Source organism: Bubalus bubalis, chromosome 19 (assembly GCF_019923935.1).
Source record: "Bubalus bubalis isolate 160015118507 breed Murrah chromosome 19, NDDB_SH_1, whole genome shotgun sequence".
NCBI lineage: Eukaryota > Metazoa > Chordata > Mammalia > Artiodactyla > Bovidae > Bubalus > Bubalus bubalis.
Window position 1 is genome coordinate 4,533,818 of NC_059175.1, and position 15,896 is coordinate 4,549,713.

The window sequence follows — 15,896 nt, forward strand, 5'->3', positions numbered from 1 at the left end:
CCTCGGTGCATCAAAGGACATTCAGCTCCCGCATCAGCCCCCTCTGGTATTCCTCTACTCTTAGCAACCCTTTATTGGAGTCTGAGAAGAGCCTAGGCGTATGGAACAGAAGCATTGGTGTTTGCAGCCATAGTGCCGTAGTGGGGAGAGCACTCACCAGCCGTCAAGTGCCAGTCGCAGCTCTGCCACTGGGTGGTCAGAGGCCTTGGAGCAAGCTGCTCATCTCAGCCTCCAGTTTCTCGGTAGAAGACGTCATTCGCTCAGTTGTGTCCGACTCTGTGACCCCATGGACTGTCGCTTGCCAGGTTCCTCTGTCCGTGGAGTTCTCCAGGCAAGAATACAGTGGGTAGCCATTCCCTTCTCCAGGGAACCCTCCCCACCCAGGGGTCAAATCCAGGTCTCCTGCTTTGCAGGCAGATTCTTTACTGTCAGAGCCAAAAGAAAATAATACTTGCACTGCCTTCCCGTCTCACGGAAAATGCAGAGAGAAAATGCCAGGATCAAATGGGCTATTACTGAGCACACTTTCAAAGTATGAGTGTATAAATTCTAATATTGCTATTATTATTCAGTATTTCCAATTCTAACATTCACCTTGCACTCAAGTAATGATTTTTCACAGAAGATCGATAAGATCACAAACCACAGAACTCAATATGCATGTTCTGGAGAAGGAAATGGCAACCCACTCCAGTGTTCTTGCCTGGAGAATCCCAGGGACGGGGGAGCCTGGTGGGCTGCTGTCTATGGGGTCACAGAGTCAGACACGACTGAAGCAACTTAGCAGTAGCAGCAGCAGCTTTTGTTCTATCTTGTACAGAAAACAGTAATAGTATCATTGAATATGTTTTTTTCAGAACCATATATGTCTGTAACATTAATACTTCCTTTTAAGACAAATATAAATTCAAAAGAGATTTTATTTAGAGAAACTGTTCTAATTAAAATTGTTTTCCTTCATGCTAAGTGTATATTTAGATTCATAATTGTTGAGAAAAGAATTCACTGTAAAATAATGCCAACCTATATAATGCTGTAAAAAATTATTTTGTACTTAAAAAAAAAAAAAAAAAAAAGAACTCAATATGCATGTTCTGACTGCAGCATTGATTTGAGAGTGAGCAGAATGATACCAGCTCTGGAGTCAGATGAATCTTGAGTCCTGTTCTGGTCTTTGGTCAGCCCTTTTTATGAGCCTCTGTTTCCCTATTTTATGTAAGAAGCTAGAAACACTGATCTTCAAGACTGAAAATTAAAGTAGCAGTCCACCAGACCCCCCTGATTTTAGGAGTCAATGTGGGTGCTTGCTAACAGTCTCTACCCCCTTGCCTGGAGATTCTGTGATGCAGTAGGTCTGAAGAGAGAGGCCTTTTCAGACCTCTTCACATGGCCCTTGTATGATACTTATGACTAGGTAAATTTGGGAAATTGTGGATCAGGATGTCTACAAATCACAGCACATAAAATATAGTAGGTGCCCAAAACATGGCGACTGTATCAGTGCACTGAGCTGTGTGTCTAGCAGGTGTAATGAACAGATCAACCAGTGATGGCTGGAGTTTGTTTCTTTAATTTTTGTCTTCACTCTTGATAACACATGTTTTAGGCCCCCAAATCTGAATAAAAGATTTCAAACTAGGTTAAATTTATAGTAAGATAGTATCTTCTGATTCCTGGTCTGGGCCCTAGGCTCCAACTCTCACCATTACACTTAAATGATGCTTATTTCCTAGGAATCAGATCTGGTTTCTTTTCAGCAACATGTTCAAGTGATGGATAAGAGTTTTGAGAACTGTAATCTCCCCCAAATCACACCAGACTTCTTATCATCAGTCATGTGAATAATAGTGCATGATCAAGAGCAGGAATTCAACATCAACTGAGAGCTAACCCCAGCTCTGTCATCTCCTAGCTGTGTGACCCTGGGCAAATGGCCTAACCTCTCTGGGCCTGTATGGTTATAAAATGGAGATGAAATGAGTACCTACCAAATAGAGTTGTCAAGACTTACTACTTGAGATACTGTGTGTAGAGCATGGAGAACTCAGCAAGTGATAGCTACTGTCTTTCTGAGGAGATTGCAGTGGGTTTGTCTGCAGGAATAGAGGGAAAAGTTTTTCTCCAGGGAGTTTGGATAAATGCTGGTTCTTGACCAAAGCGGGAGGGTTTAAAGGCAGCAGTATTGTGCTTGGGCTGCTGCAGGAAATTGGGACTGTAGAATGCCAGCTGGATGGGCCTGCTTATCAAGGTTCAGGCTGGGGAGGGGGGGTTTAGCATGTTTCCTGGAATGAGTTTGAATTAAGTAGTTTCCTACTGACCTTTTCATCAAATTTGTAGATGTCCACTTACATGAGAGAGTCCCCCTGTGTTATTTTGGAAAGACTTCAGACTTTCACACTTCAGATAACTCCTTCTGAGTGTCTGCTTTCACAGTGCACTGGGGTCAGAGATGTTCAGCTACAGGGCTTTCCACGTGAGCTGGGTAAGCAAGGAAGTAATCAGATCTGGGAACCAGGCAGGACTTTAGTCCTCTGTACTCTGCTGATGCTATAGACTATAGAGTTGAGCAGTTCCAATCTAGTAATGGCTTGGGTCTTTGTTCATTGTTCTTTTTAATTAGTTTTTTTCTTTTAAAGAAAAAAACTGAACAGAGGAGAGTGGCAGGCTACAGTCCATAGGGTCGCAAAGAGTTGGACACAACTGAAGCGATTAGTATGCACACATGCATATACAGTACAACATAAAAAAGTACAAAAGGTATACAGTGAAAAGTAGGTTTCCTTGTCACATTGACTCTTAAGTCACTCAGTTCTCCCCAGAAGCAGTCACTGTTTTCAGTCTTTTGTATCCTTCTAGAAATATTCTATACATATATGATTGGGTTTTTACTAAAGTCTGGTCCATGAATAAGTCTTCATGAGAATGGCAGGTCATCCAAATTTAAATAGCTATATGAGGTTGATTTATTTCCTGAACACCATAATTACAATACAAATACGCATCAATATAAGTAAAATATTATTTGTCCATCAGAAATAACTAAATAAACCACATCCTATCCTATCCCTAATATAAGGGCAGCTAATTCTGCAACAGGTTTTCAAAGGTCTCATCTTATGCGTTAGATGTCTCTATTTTTTAAAGTAGTATATAATTTAAGGGGTTTTTTCTTTTGGTGATTTACTATTTGAGATAGAAGAGGGAGCATGGTTTACTAGGAAGAACAGGACTACAAAGACTTACATACAGATTCCAGTTTTATCTCTTAAAACAGCTAGACTTTGAGCAAGTTACAAATCTGAGCCTCTCTTTCTTAATATGTAGAATGAATTTAGTAACACCTACTTAGGTGTTGTGAGCACTCAGTGAGACAGGTAATTCAGAGCACCTTGTTTAGTAACTGACAAGTGGCCATCAAAAAATGGTAGCTGCCATAATCAGTGGCGTCAGCCCACAGTACACTTTCCCTATATATGAGCAGAGTAAACAGCAGTAAATTATGCTGGAGTTTCCGCTTCTCCACTAACTTCTAACCTTCTCAATAAACTTGGAAAGGAGCTTTACGACTGTGGCTTTGTAACCCCGTGTTCCTGTTTAGGCGCTCCTTGGGGTTTGCACTGTAACATTTCAGTCCACTCTTGTTTACTCTATCCTACTGAAGTTGCCTCTGAGACCTTCCTTCTAATTTAAAAATTACTGAGCAACTTCCCTGTGGTCCAGTGGTTGAGAATCCCTGCCAATGCAAAGGACACAGGTTCAATCCGTGGTCCAGGAAGATTTCACAAGCTGCAGAGCAACTAAGCCCAAGCGCCAGAGCTACTGAATGAAGCCCATGCGCCTTAAAGCCCATGCTCCTCGAAAGAGAAGCTGCTGCTATGAGAAGCTCGCACACCGCTACTTGGAGAGTAGCTCCCACTTACTTCAACTAGAGAAAGCCCACTCGCAACAACAAAGACCCAGATCAGCCAAAAATAAAATAAATAAAAGTTACTGAGGACCCAAAGACCTTTATTATGTGGATTACATCTATCAAAATAATTCACCATGTTAGACATTAACATTGTAAGATTTTAATTCATTAAAAAAATAAACCCAAAACATGTTAATGTTTTTATAGAAAATAACTCCCTTTTCCAAAACAAAACCAAAAAAAGTAGCCAAAAGAGTGACATTGTGCATAGTTCCTTTATGTCTGGCTTCAGTTCAGTTGCTCAGTTGTGTCCGACTCTTTGCGACCCCATGAATCACAGCACGCCAGGCCTCCCTGTCCATCATCAACTTCCGGAGTTCACTTAGACTCACGTCCATCGAGTCAGTGATGCCATCCAGCCATCTCATCCTCTGTCGTCCCCTTCTCCTGCCCCCAAGCCCTCCCAGCATCAGAGTCTTTTCCAATGAGTCAACTCTTCGCATGAGGTGGCCAAAGTACTGGAGTTTCAGCTTTAGCATCATTCCTTCCAAAGAAATCCCAGGACTGATCTCCTTTAGAATGGACTGGTTGGATCTCCCTGCAGTCCAAGGGACTCTCAAGAGTCTTCTCCAACACCACAGTTCAAAAGCATCAATTCTTTGGCGCTCAGCCTTCTTCACAGTCCAACTCTCACAACCATACATGATCACAGGAGAAACCATAGCCTTGACTAGACGGACCTTTGTTGGCAAAGTAATGTCTCTGCTTTTCAATATGCTATCAAGGTTGGTCATAACTTTCCTTCCAAGGAGTAAGCGTCTTTTAATTTCATGGCTGCAGTCACCATCTGCAGTGATTTTGGAGCCCCCAAAATAAAGTCTGACACTGTTTCCACTGTTTCCCCATCTATTTCCCATGAAGTGATGGGACCGGATGCCATGATCTTCGTTTTCTGAATGTTGAGCTTTAAGCCAACTTTTTCACTCTCCATTTTCACTTTCCTCAAGAGGCTTTTTAGTTCCTCTTCACTTTCTGCCATAAGGGTGGTGTCATCTGCATATCTGAGGTTATTGATATTTCTCCCGGCAATCTTGATTCCAGCTTGTGCTTCTTCCAGTCCAGCGTTTCTCATGATGTACTCTGCATATAAGTTAAATAAGCAGGGTGACAATATACAGCCTTGACGTACACCTTTTCCTTTGGAGCCAGTTGTTCCATGTCCAGTTCTAACTGTTGCTTCCTGACATGCATACAGATTTTCATGTCTGGATTAGTAGAAAACAAATGGATTCTTATAATGCTTCTGCAATCAACTTGTTGCAATGATGTTCTTGGTGAAGCGAAGGAAGAAAATTCAGTGTCAAATTCAGCGTCACATAGATTGGTGGTTAGAAAAGAGAGGACCTGGCCAACCCACTGGGAGAGTCTCTAGGACTCTCCAGCAGTCCTGGGACCATGCTGCCCAAAGTCTCATTTTTTTCTTGCAGGAGACCTGAAACCAGAGAATATTTCTTCATCACACAATCCTAGCTCTTGGCCTTCTCCACAGCTTTCACTTGGAATGTGTGATAAAATGTTTTTGACAGACTGACTGATAGAGGGTGCTATTGGCCAATACTAGCCCACATATATAATACCCAGATTAAAGTGTTTTCTCTTTCACAGCGGCTGAAACAGATTTCAGCCCAGTGTCTGAACAGAACCAGTGTCTGAACAGCTACATGCCTGTGCTCCTGACATCTGCTTCTCAGAGAGGCTGCCAAGAAGGCAAGGCAAAAGGTAGACTTACCAAGATCAACTTAAAACACCTGCATTAATTTAAGAAAGGGGGAAATTTTTTACAATAGCCAAAAAAGTGGAAGCAACCCAACTATCCAATCACGGATGAATGGAAAAACAAAATGTGGTGTGTACATACAGTGGAATATTATTCAGCCTTAAGAAGGATGGAAATTCTGATATGTGCTACCACACGGATAAATCTCAAGGACATTATGCTCAGTGACACGTAAGCCAGTCACAAAAAGATGAATGTTCTATGATTTTACTGACATCAGGTATCTTGAGTAGTCAAGCTTATAGAAACAATTAAGTAGAATGATGGTTGCCAGGAACCAGGGGAGGGAAGAATGGGGACTTGTTTAGTGGGTATACAACAGTTCTGGAGATCTGGTGCACAACTGTGTTAAGATACTTAACACTACCGGACTGTACACTTAACAATGGTTAAGAAGGTATGTTTCATGTTATGTATATTTGTATGCCACAATTAGAAATAAGCTTTTAAAAAAAGAAATGGGAAGAAAGACCAAGCTTTTTTCTCTAATTTAGATCTAGCTGATGTCACCCTTTCTTAACTATTCATTGCAGCTGTACAAATGTTTATTGAGCACATTCTAGGCATAAAATGCTTCTAAGGAAGACAGATCAGGTAAACAACACCCATTCTCAAAGAGTTTGCCTTCTACTAAAGGGTTGGTTGATTTATACACACAAACAAGTACAAGGCCACAAGACATGTATTAACAGAATGAAACAGGTCTTGTGAAGGTGTGCCGGGAATGGAACTTAAAAACAACAGAATTTCTGCTGAGACTGAGTTGTTGGGAAGGGGCAGGATGAGCACACAAGAGACCAACGAGTTTCCTACCTTGTCCTTCAGGTAAAGGTTTGAAATCATGTTTGAAGAGATGTCAAAGATCTTTGGTCCAACTTCCCATTTAATCCAAAAATTCATTCTAGTTGAATGAGGAAAGAAATCAGGGGGTAATTCAAGGGAGGGAAATGTGACTGTCAAAGGGAAATCATGGTCCAGGGTAAAGCACACTGGGTTGGTTTACAGATTCGCTTTCCATCTTGCTTTTGCCTGAAAGCTCTATCAGCTTCTCTGAGAATTACGTTCTTCCTCTGTTACAAGGCTGTCACATACACTGAACATGTATGCAAATCCTTGGCAAGCATCAGAAATTCCTTGTTACCTTCTTCTTACTACTCTAGCTAATCCCTACTCCTCTTTCAAGGCTCAGCTCAAGACTAGCTTGGGGTGGAAAAGTCATGCACAGTGGTCCAACCTACCTTCACACTGCATTCAGTGGCCTGCTCAAAGTGCGTCTTTTCACCAGCCTGTGAACTCCCTGTGGGTAGGTGTGTCTGATTCCTGTAACCCTCCAAACCTGGCACAGTCCAAGTCATTCAGTAGGGCAGTAGTTAAGAGCACTGGCCTTGAAAATCACACCAATAAAGGTTGAATCTTGGTTTTGCTACTTAGCAGCTATGTGACCCTGAGCAAGATCCTTAACTTCCTTTCTGGGCCTCAGTTTCTTCACCTGCAAAGTGGGGATAATAATTAAACGGCGTCATAGGCTGTCGTGAGGTGTTCAAAACGAAACTCAAGCACTTAAAGTTCATGACTCAGTGGCTACCACACAGAATTCTGAACAGAAACTTACGATGAAGTTCTCTATATATGCTTCTTGCATAAGAAGATAAGGCTGTAAATAACTCCATTTTTCTTATAAGGGCCACCTTCTTATCTGAAAACTTTGCTGAGCCCCTGATGACACACATCTCTAGCTCCGGGGCTCTACAGCGTCTTACACAGCAGGAGCCCGGCGGTTTCCCAGCGGAGGGCGGGGCGGAGTCCCGCGCGCGATCACGTAGAGACGTGGGGGGCGGGCCTTTGCGCGCGCAGGTCCCGCGGCCGGGGTTGACACTTCCGGGTGGGACCCGAGTGTGGCGGCGGGTCCGGTGCAGGCGCTTCCCGCAGCAACCATGGCGTATACCGGCCTCACTGTCCCTCTCATCGTGATGAGCGTGTTCTGGGGCATCGTCGGCTTCCTGGTGCCCTGGTTCATCCCTAAGGGTCCCAACCGGGGGTAAGTGCGCCAGGCCTGCCTGGGGAGGGAAGCGCGGTGAGAACCCGCCGGGCCGGGCGGGGACCTTGCCCGGGTGATCCCGCCCTGCAGTCAGGCCTCGGCCCCCGACCCCCCGGCAGCCCCCCGACTTCCTTGTCGCGGCAGCCGCAGTGTCTCCTAGCCCGAACTGAGGAGGGTGGCCTCCGGCGGATCCTCCTTAGGAAGAAGCTTTAGGGGAATTTTTTCTTCGCACGTCCGTGTGTGGGGAGGGTGCCGTCGAAAATGGATGTATCCCTCCTCGAGGAGAAGTTGGGGCTCGTCACCAGACGGCTGTCGCCTTAGCCCCGATGTCTACCCAAATGAGGCCTCGTTTGCTTACACTTTAAAGGGACGGATCAAATAAATAAAACAGAAATTGACCTCTCTGCCTCACAGGCTGTCGCAGTTGCACAGCACACCCTTGTGCCGCAGCGTGAGCCCAGGCCTTGCATCTAGTGGGCGCCAGGAGCTAGCTGGGGCTTGATCTGGAGCGAGGTTAATTACCAAAGAGCAGGAGGTATTGTTAAGAAACCCCTGCGTCATACCTTTCGAAGGGCGCTCCCGCACTTGTGTTTGTGTGTAACAAGCTCTTAGAATGATTGCTTAAGAAAGACTCCCCCCGCCCCCCGCTCCCCCAACTTTGTTAAATAGAGCTTTATCTGTTTTGTAAGTAAACTTTTTTTTTATTATGGTATGAAATAGTCTTATCTTCAAAGGAGCTTTGGAAACCCTCTTTCTGGTTCCTCTTTGCCTTTTAGTCATTTTTTCTCAGCGGCAAGATCATGTGGGGTGAAGCTTATTATGAATCACAGATTTTGGGGAACACCATCTCTTGTTTTATTCTTTGAAACTAATTGGTGACTTCACAGTGCTCTGCATGCATAGTAGGCTTTCAATAAAGGGTTGTTGAGTGATCTGTTGCCTTTATTAAAGGAAAGAAAATGCTCTTAATAGTTTGTGACCTGAACCTCTTTTACTGTCTGGAATAAACTTGTGTTAGACCCGTTCCTTTCATCTAGCTTACAAGTAAATCATAATTTGTTTAAAAAGTAAACATTGTAGGTGAATTTATCATCTGGTTGCATTAGGTCCACCCATTCTGCTCCTCCCTACTCCCCCCCTCGGATGGCATCAATTATGTAGGGTCATCTTTACAGCCTGTAATAGATGAGAATTCTCAGGTTAGTAAAACAATTTGTGTTAACCAAATTTAATTCCCTGGGCTTGTTTCTCCTGCTAGATTTAGAGAACAGCGAAGTGCTCTTTTGTTGTGTTTCTGTCTTCAGCTCTTTCGTTGCCCACTGTCTTTCCAGCCTCTGTGCTCAGAAAGCGTTTATTAATGTGCTGGTAGCGTTGACCACTTCTTTCTTGAAGTTCCCCATTTGGGGCCCACTGTGCCCAGCCTTGGGTCTTGATGCCATTGCTCTAACCCAGAGTAATGAAATGCCTCCTGTGGTCCACGGGTTACTCAGTTTGTAGTCCTAGTGTTACGATTCAGGTTCGACCTGCTAGTAATATGTTATCTGGATTTGATTCATAGCCTCCACCCCAGCCCTTGTTATTTCCTGCTCTTGGCAGGATCGAACAGGTCTTAAAACACAAGGTGTCTCCTGGGAGTTACTGTATTACAGTTTGAGAAACACTGCTCCCGGTTGGATGATCCCTATGACCTTGGATAATTTAACTTTTCCATGTTCCTGTTTCCTCACTGTAAAATGGAAATATTAGTAATAAATTATTATTGGTTCTGTTTTACCTCCTGAAAAGACTGCAGATAATTTTTTTTTTAAACGGAGGAGCTGAATTGCTTCAAGGACTATGGTGAATTTTTAATGCAGGAGAGCATTTCTGATTTGAAGAATTGAAAACATCTTCATTAAGGAGATAAGGTGCTGTGTAAGAAGGAGAGAAAGGAGTTTTTGCTGTTAAATTTTCTTCTCTGAGATCCCTGCATATCAAAATGCAGAAACTTGGGTGATTAGGATTTCAGGACCTCATGAAACTGGGGGAAAATGGGGCAAAAGGGAAAAAGGTCTTCTGAATCTGTGTGTAACCTAAAGCAAGCCCCTTACTGTCATCTTTTCTGCACCTGAAAAAGGGCGGAATACAATGAAGTCCCTACCTGGAATGCTGGTTCCTGACCGATTCTGTTCTTTATGATTTCCCACTCTCCTCTTGGAATCCAGAGATTCTCTAAAAACTTGTGGAGGAGGGGGAGGGGTGGCGACAGAGCATGGGGATTAGTGTGCCAAAGGTTCACAGCTCCAGTTTTTTCAGACATAACATTGTTAAACACACAGAAAGAGAGAGTAGTGTAAGTGTTATGTAACACCACCTAGATACAATAATGTTAGCATTCATATCTGCTTTGTATTTGCTTTGTCTCTGAATCCAGGTGTGCATACATACATACATAATTTTGCTGAACCATTTGAGCACACATTGCAGTCGTTGTGACACTTTACCCCTAAACACTTAAGCAGACCATAACTCAGAAAAGAAGCACACCAGGGACTGATACTTGCCTGCTTTTTGGCCATGTCACACCTCTGAGCTTGTGAGATCTTAGTTCCCCAGCACACTGGGCACTCGGAGGCCTAATCACTGGACCAGCAGGGAATTCCCACGAGGGGCCTTTGCTCTCCAGTGTCAAATGAATAGTGCAAAGGGGCCTCAGCTGTTCCCATTCTCTGAGATGGCCTTTTGGGGAAGAGGAAGATGGAGGGAGAGGTTCTGGGTTGGGGCAGGGGAATGGAAGGAGATGAACAGGAGCTCGGGATGGAGGATAAACAAACATGATGCATTTGGGGACACTAGGGTGCCCACGTTCAGGAGCGAAATGCTGCTTGAAAGTAGAGGGGTGAGAAGGAGGAATGGAGCAAACTGATGACAAGTAAGAAGCTGGACTTGATTTTATAGATCTTCAAACATTTTTATTATGAAACCATCAAAATTTGGTAGTGCAACCCTTAAAGCCTATTTATCTCTGTATTATATTATAAGCTTAATGTGCGAAGTACATATTTTGCTGAAGAATGTGCCTTCAGGATACATCCAGAGTCTGACCAGTTCTCACGACCCATACTGCTACCAGGCTGGTCCATAGTGCAAGTCTCCTCTAACTGGATTTTCTGCTTTTCCCCTTGCTTCCTCTTCTCAAGTCTGTTTTCACCCTGCAGAGAGATCCTGTTACAGTTTGGATCAGACTTTGTCAGTGTTGTTAGTTGTTTGGTTGGATCTTACTCTTTGCGACCCCATGGACTGTAGCCCACCAGGCTCCTTTGTCCATGGAATTCTCTAGGCAAGAATACTGCAGTGGGTTGCCATTCCCTTCTCCAGGGGATCTTTCCAATCCAGGGATCAAACCCGGGTCTCCTGCATTGCAGGCAGATTCTGTACCATCTGAGCCACCAGGGAAGCCCCATTTTGTCAGTCCTCTCCTCAAATCCCTCCAAAATAGCTTCCCTTTTCCTTTCAGAGGCTGTAAGATACCTCTGACCTCACTTCCTGCCAGGCTCTCCTTGCTGTGCTCAGCCACCCAGTCCTCTGTCCTCTTTGAACCTGATACCCTCTCACCAGGAGCCTTTTCTTTGCTAAACTTCATCCCTTTTGTTTCCTCCTCTCTCTCCAGAGCCTGGTACATGCAGGACACTGAGTCTGTTGAATGAGTGAATGGACAAGCCAATGTATTAACCACAGGGGGGAAAAATATATATGTGTGTGTCTATATGTATGTATACACACACACACACACATTGGAGGGGAAATACATATGTGTGTGTCTATATGTATGTATGCACACACACACAGGGGGGAAAATATATATGTGTGTGTCTATATGTATGTATACACACACACACACACACGGGGGGGGAAATACATATGTGTGTGTCTATATGTATGTATACACACACACGCACGCACGCACACATGCACAGAATTTCTAAAGGATAAGTTAAACATCATCACATACAGGAGTTGTGATATTTGCTCCCTGCCTTCTAGGAGATAGTCTTGCATATTCTGTGGGGTATGGAGATGCCATATTTGGAAATCATTCTTACAGATGATGGGCGTGCCTTAAAGGTGTTAAGGACTTCCTTGGTGTTCCAGTGGCTAAGACTCCATGTTCCCAATGCAGGCTACCCAGGTTCAATCCCTGGTCAGGGAACTAGATCCCGCATACCGCAGTTAAGACCGAGAGCAGCCAAAAAACAAAGAACTAATCCTTGTCGGTTGGTGACTGCAGGTGCAGGGGCGGTATGAGCAAGGAGATGACAAATCTGAGGGATGGAAGTGATGGAGCTTTTCAGGAGTAGGAGATTTCAAAGGGAGCCTTTAGAAAGAGAAAGTGAAAAGAATATCACAAGTTCGGTTTTTTAAAATGTCAGAGTTCAACTGCTCAAAGATCCAGGTTTAACTGATTTTCGGAAAGAAATGGACATGGGGAGAGATCAAGGCTAAAAAGTATAGTATCATTTCATTGCGGAGAATACTACCAGGTAGGGCAGTTACTTGGGTATCAAAGCTAATTACTACTGCAGCCTTGTGTTTTAGATGGGTTTGGAATAGACCTCTAAACTGTGGCATCAGTACAGTTCAGTTCAGTCGCTCAGTCGTGTCCGACTCTTGCCACCCCATGAATCACAGCACGCCAGGCCTCCCTGTCCATCACCAACTCCCGGAGTTCACTCAAACTCACGTCCATCGAGTTGGTGATGGCATCCAGCCATCTCATCCTCTGTCGTCCTCTTCTCCTCCTGCCCCCAGTTCCTCCCAGCATCAAAGTCTTTTCCAGTGAGTCAACTCTTCGCATGAGGTGGCCAGAGTACTGGAGTTTCAGCTTTAGCATCACTCCTTCCAAAGAACACCCAGGACTGATCTCCTTTAGAATGGACTGGTTGGATCTCCTTGCAGCCCAAGGGACTCTCAAGAGTCTTCTCCAACACCACAGTTCAAAAGCATCAATTCTTCCGCGCTCAGCTTTCTTCACAGTCCAACTCTCACATCCATACATGATCACAGGAAAAACCATAGCCTTGACTAGACAGATTTTTGTTGGCAAAGTAATGTCTCTGCTTTTGAATATGCTATCTAGGTTGGTCATAACTTTCCTTCCAAGGAGTAAGCATCTTTTAATTTCATGGCTGCAGTCACCATCTGCAGCGATTTTGGAGCCCCCAAAAATAAAGTCTGACACTGTTTCCACTGTTTCCCCATCTATTTCCCATGAAGTGATGGGACTGGATGCCATGATCTTCGTTTTCTGAATGTTGAGCTTTAAGCCAGGTTTTTCACTCTCCTCTTGCACTTTCCTCAAGAGGCTTTTTATAGTTCCTCTTCACTTTCTGCCATAAGGGTGGTGTCATCTGCATATCATCTGCATGAGGTTATTGATATTTCTTCTGGCAATCTTGATTCCAACTTGTGCTTCTTCCAGCCCAGCGTTTCTCATGATGTACTCTGCATAGAAGTTAAATAAGCAGGGTGTCAATATACAGCCTTGACATACTCCTTTTCCTATTTGGAGCCAGTCTGTTGTTCCATGTCCAGTTCTAACTATTGCTTCCTGACCTGCATATAGGTTTCTCAAGAGGCCGGTCAGGTGGTCTGGTATTCCCATCTCTTTCAGAATTTCCCACACAGTTTATTGTGATCCACACAGTCAAAGGCTTTGGCATAGTCAATAAAGCAGAAATAGATGTTTTTCTGGAACTCTCTTGCTTTTTCCATGATCCAGCAGATGTTGGCAATTTGATCTCTGGTTCCTCTGCCTTTTCTAAAACCAGTTTGAACATCTGGAAGTTCACGTATTGCTGAAGCCTGGCTTGGAGAATTTTGAGCATTACTTTACTAGCCTGTGAGATGAGTGCAATTGTGCAGTAGTTGGAACATTCTTTGGCATTGCCTTTCTTTGGGATTGGAATGAAAACTGACCTTTTCCAGTCCTGTGGCCACTGCTGTTTTCCAAATGTGCCGGCATATTGAGTGCAGCACTTTCACAGCATCATCTTTCAGGATTTGAAATAGCTCAACTGAAATTCCATCACCTCCTCTAGCTTTGTTCATAGTGATGCTTTCTAAGGCCCACTTAACTTCACATTCCAGGATGTCTGGCTCTAGGTGAGTGATCACACCATCGTGATTATCTTGGTCGTGAAGACCTTTTTTTATAGTTCTTCTGTGTATTCTTGCCACCTCTTCTTAATATCTTCTGCTTCTGTTAGGTCCATACCATTTCTGTCCTTTATCGAGCCCATCTTTGCATGAAATGTTCCCTTGGTATCTCTAATTTTCTTGAAGAGATCTCTAGTCTTTCCCATTCTGCTGTTTTCCTCTATTTCTTTGCATTGATTGCTGAGGAAGGCTTTCTTATCTCTTCTTGCTATTCTTTGGAACTCTGCATTCAAATGCTTATATCTTTCCTTTTCTCCTTGGTTTTTCGCTTCTCTTCACATTCCCTTATATACAAATGTTAATGACTTATGTAGAATTCTGCCGAGTGTGCGCAGGGCACACTGATGTCTACTGGTGTTTCAGCAGATCAGCCATTTTCCTAGAGTGCAGTACTTGCCAGCTTGATTACCTGGGAAGGGAGCTTAAACCCCCTACAACGTTTGCATAGTTATCTAATGATTGCACTGTTTTTTTCCCCAGAGTTATCATCACTATGTTGGTGACCTGTTCAGTTTGCTGCTATCTCTTGTAAGTAGTTTATTTCTAAAATAATAATCAGTTATTTCTGGTATTTATCATATGTGTGATTAAAAGTTAAGTAAGTGGTTATCAAGTTAAGTTTCATGGTTATCAAGTTAAGTTTTGGTTATCAAGTTAAGTTTGGTTAAGTTAAGGTTATCAAGAAACTTAACCAAGTTAAATTTCATGGTTATCATGAAACTTTATACTTTTGTTTAATTGGGGTTTGTTCTTGGTGTAACATCCAGAAATAGTAACTTAAGATTGGAAAGAAGATATTTTCCTATGTTCAGTATGTTACCTAAGCATTGTGCAGATGCTCAGTTCTGGCAATACAGGTGTAATTTATTTGGCATTTATTTCAATCATATAATTAGCTGGAAATTGTCTTCATACTGCTTTAGATTTTACTTCCGTGAAGTATTTGAGCCTATTCTTTTCACTTAAATATCGTGCTATGAAGCCAGTAAAGCCATTCTTTACTATGACTTTTGTTTATCTAATGAATAGACATTAAACTGGAATTATAATCCAGAGAAAGGGTAATCTTTTAAAGTAATTCACTATACACTATATCAAAGTATGATAATAATTGGCTTCTGTTTGAATAGATGGTATCAACTGTTGAATGAAAGCGTTAGGATATATGAAGTCGTTTCTCAACATATATTTTTGAAATACTGTTAGAAATGGCAAAACAGCATTTGAAGTATTCTGTTTTTTGTTTTTTTGTGTGTGTGTATTTATTTATTTATTCTTTCGGCCACACTGAGTAGCCTGTGGGATCTTAGTTCCCCGACCAGGGATTGAACCCATGCCCCCTGTGTTGGAAGCTTGGAGTCTTAACCACTGAACTGCCAAGGATGTCCCTCTTTTTTAAAACTGAGATATATTTCACATACCATAAAATTTATCCTTTTAGGGATTGCTTGTTTTAAAACCAGCAGTTCTTTTTCATGAAAGAGAGCTTGCTGGTTTCCTGAGACTTCCTTGTCTGGAAAAGTATTGGTGACGGCCGGCTACTGTTTAGCACTTACATATGGTGGGAAGCAGCTCTTCTGATCCTATGACGAAAAGCTGTGGTTCTCTGTGGCTCTGAATCTGAATTTCTTATATCCTGGGGCTTTTGCATTGAGGTTTTTCAAAGAGGTTTGTGGGTAGGAGCCAATGCTAGTTATTGGCATACATCAAAATCTGCCCCTGTCAAAGAGTTAAATTACCGTGAATTTTGGCTGTCTGGCCATTAGATTAGTTGCTTAAGTGCAGCTTACGGTGTTTAAAGCTGAATCATATAGCATGATGGAAGTGTGGCTGAGGGTGATGTTTAACTGCCTTGACATGTGGGCTTAGATGATGAGACTTTGTGCGGTTGCCTTGTTTTAGTCTTTTCTTTTTAG

The 15,896-nt window shown here is 43.0% G+C and overlaps 1 protein-coding gene and 1 long non-coding RNA gene across 3 annotated transcripts in view; one reads left to right on the forward strand and one right to left on the reverse strand.

Annotated features, from left to right (window-relative positions):
- Positions 1 to 5,048: 5,048 nt before the first annotated feature.
- LOC123330547 lies at positions 5,049 to 7,497 on the reverse strand. Of its 2 annotated transcripts, XR_006546548.2 has the most exons (4): positions 7,360 to 7,497; positions 6,986 to 7,236; positions 6,561 to 6,648; positions 5,049 to 5,402 (listed from the first exon to the last, which is right to left on the reverse strand). It is a non-coding gene; the product is annotated as an uncharacterized LOC123330547 (long non-coding RNA). The 2 variants fall into 2 exon arrangements; XR_006546547.2 differs by having other exon boundaries at positions 6,986 to 7,468.
- Positions 7,498 to 7,595: 98 nt separating this feature from the next.
- Positions 7,596 to 15,896, forward strand: part of ATP6V0E1 (ATPase H+ transporting V0 subunit e1) — a 31,448-nt gene continuing 23,147 nt past the window's right edge. Inside the window, exons 1-2 of the mRNA XM_006058701.4 lie at positions 7,596 to 7,785; positions 14,461 to 14,508. Coding sequence (XP_006058763.1) covers positions 7,682 to 7,785; positions 14,461 to 14,508 — 152 coding nt within the window. The 5' untranslated portion in view covers positions 7,596 to 7,681. The remainder of the gene's footprint in view (positions 7,786 to 14,460; positions 14,509 to 15,896) is intronic.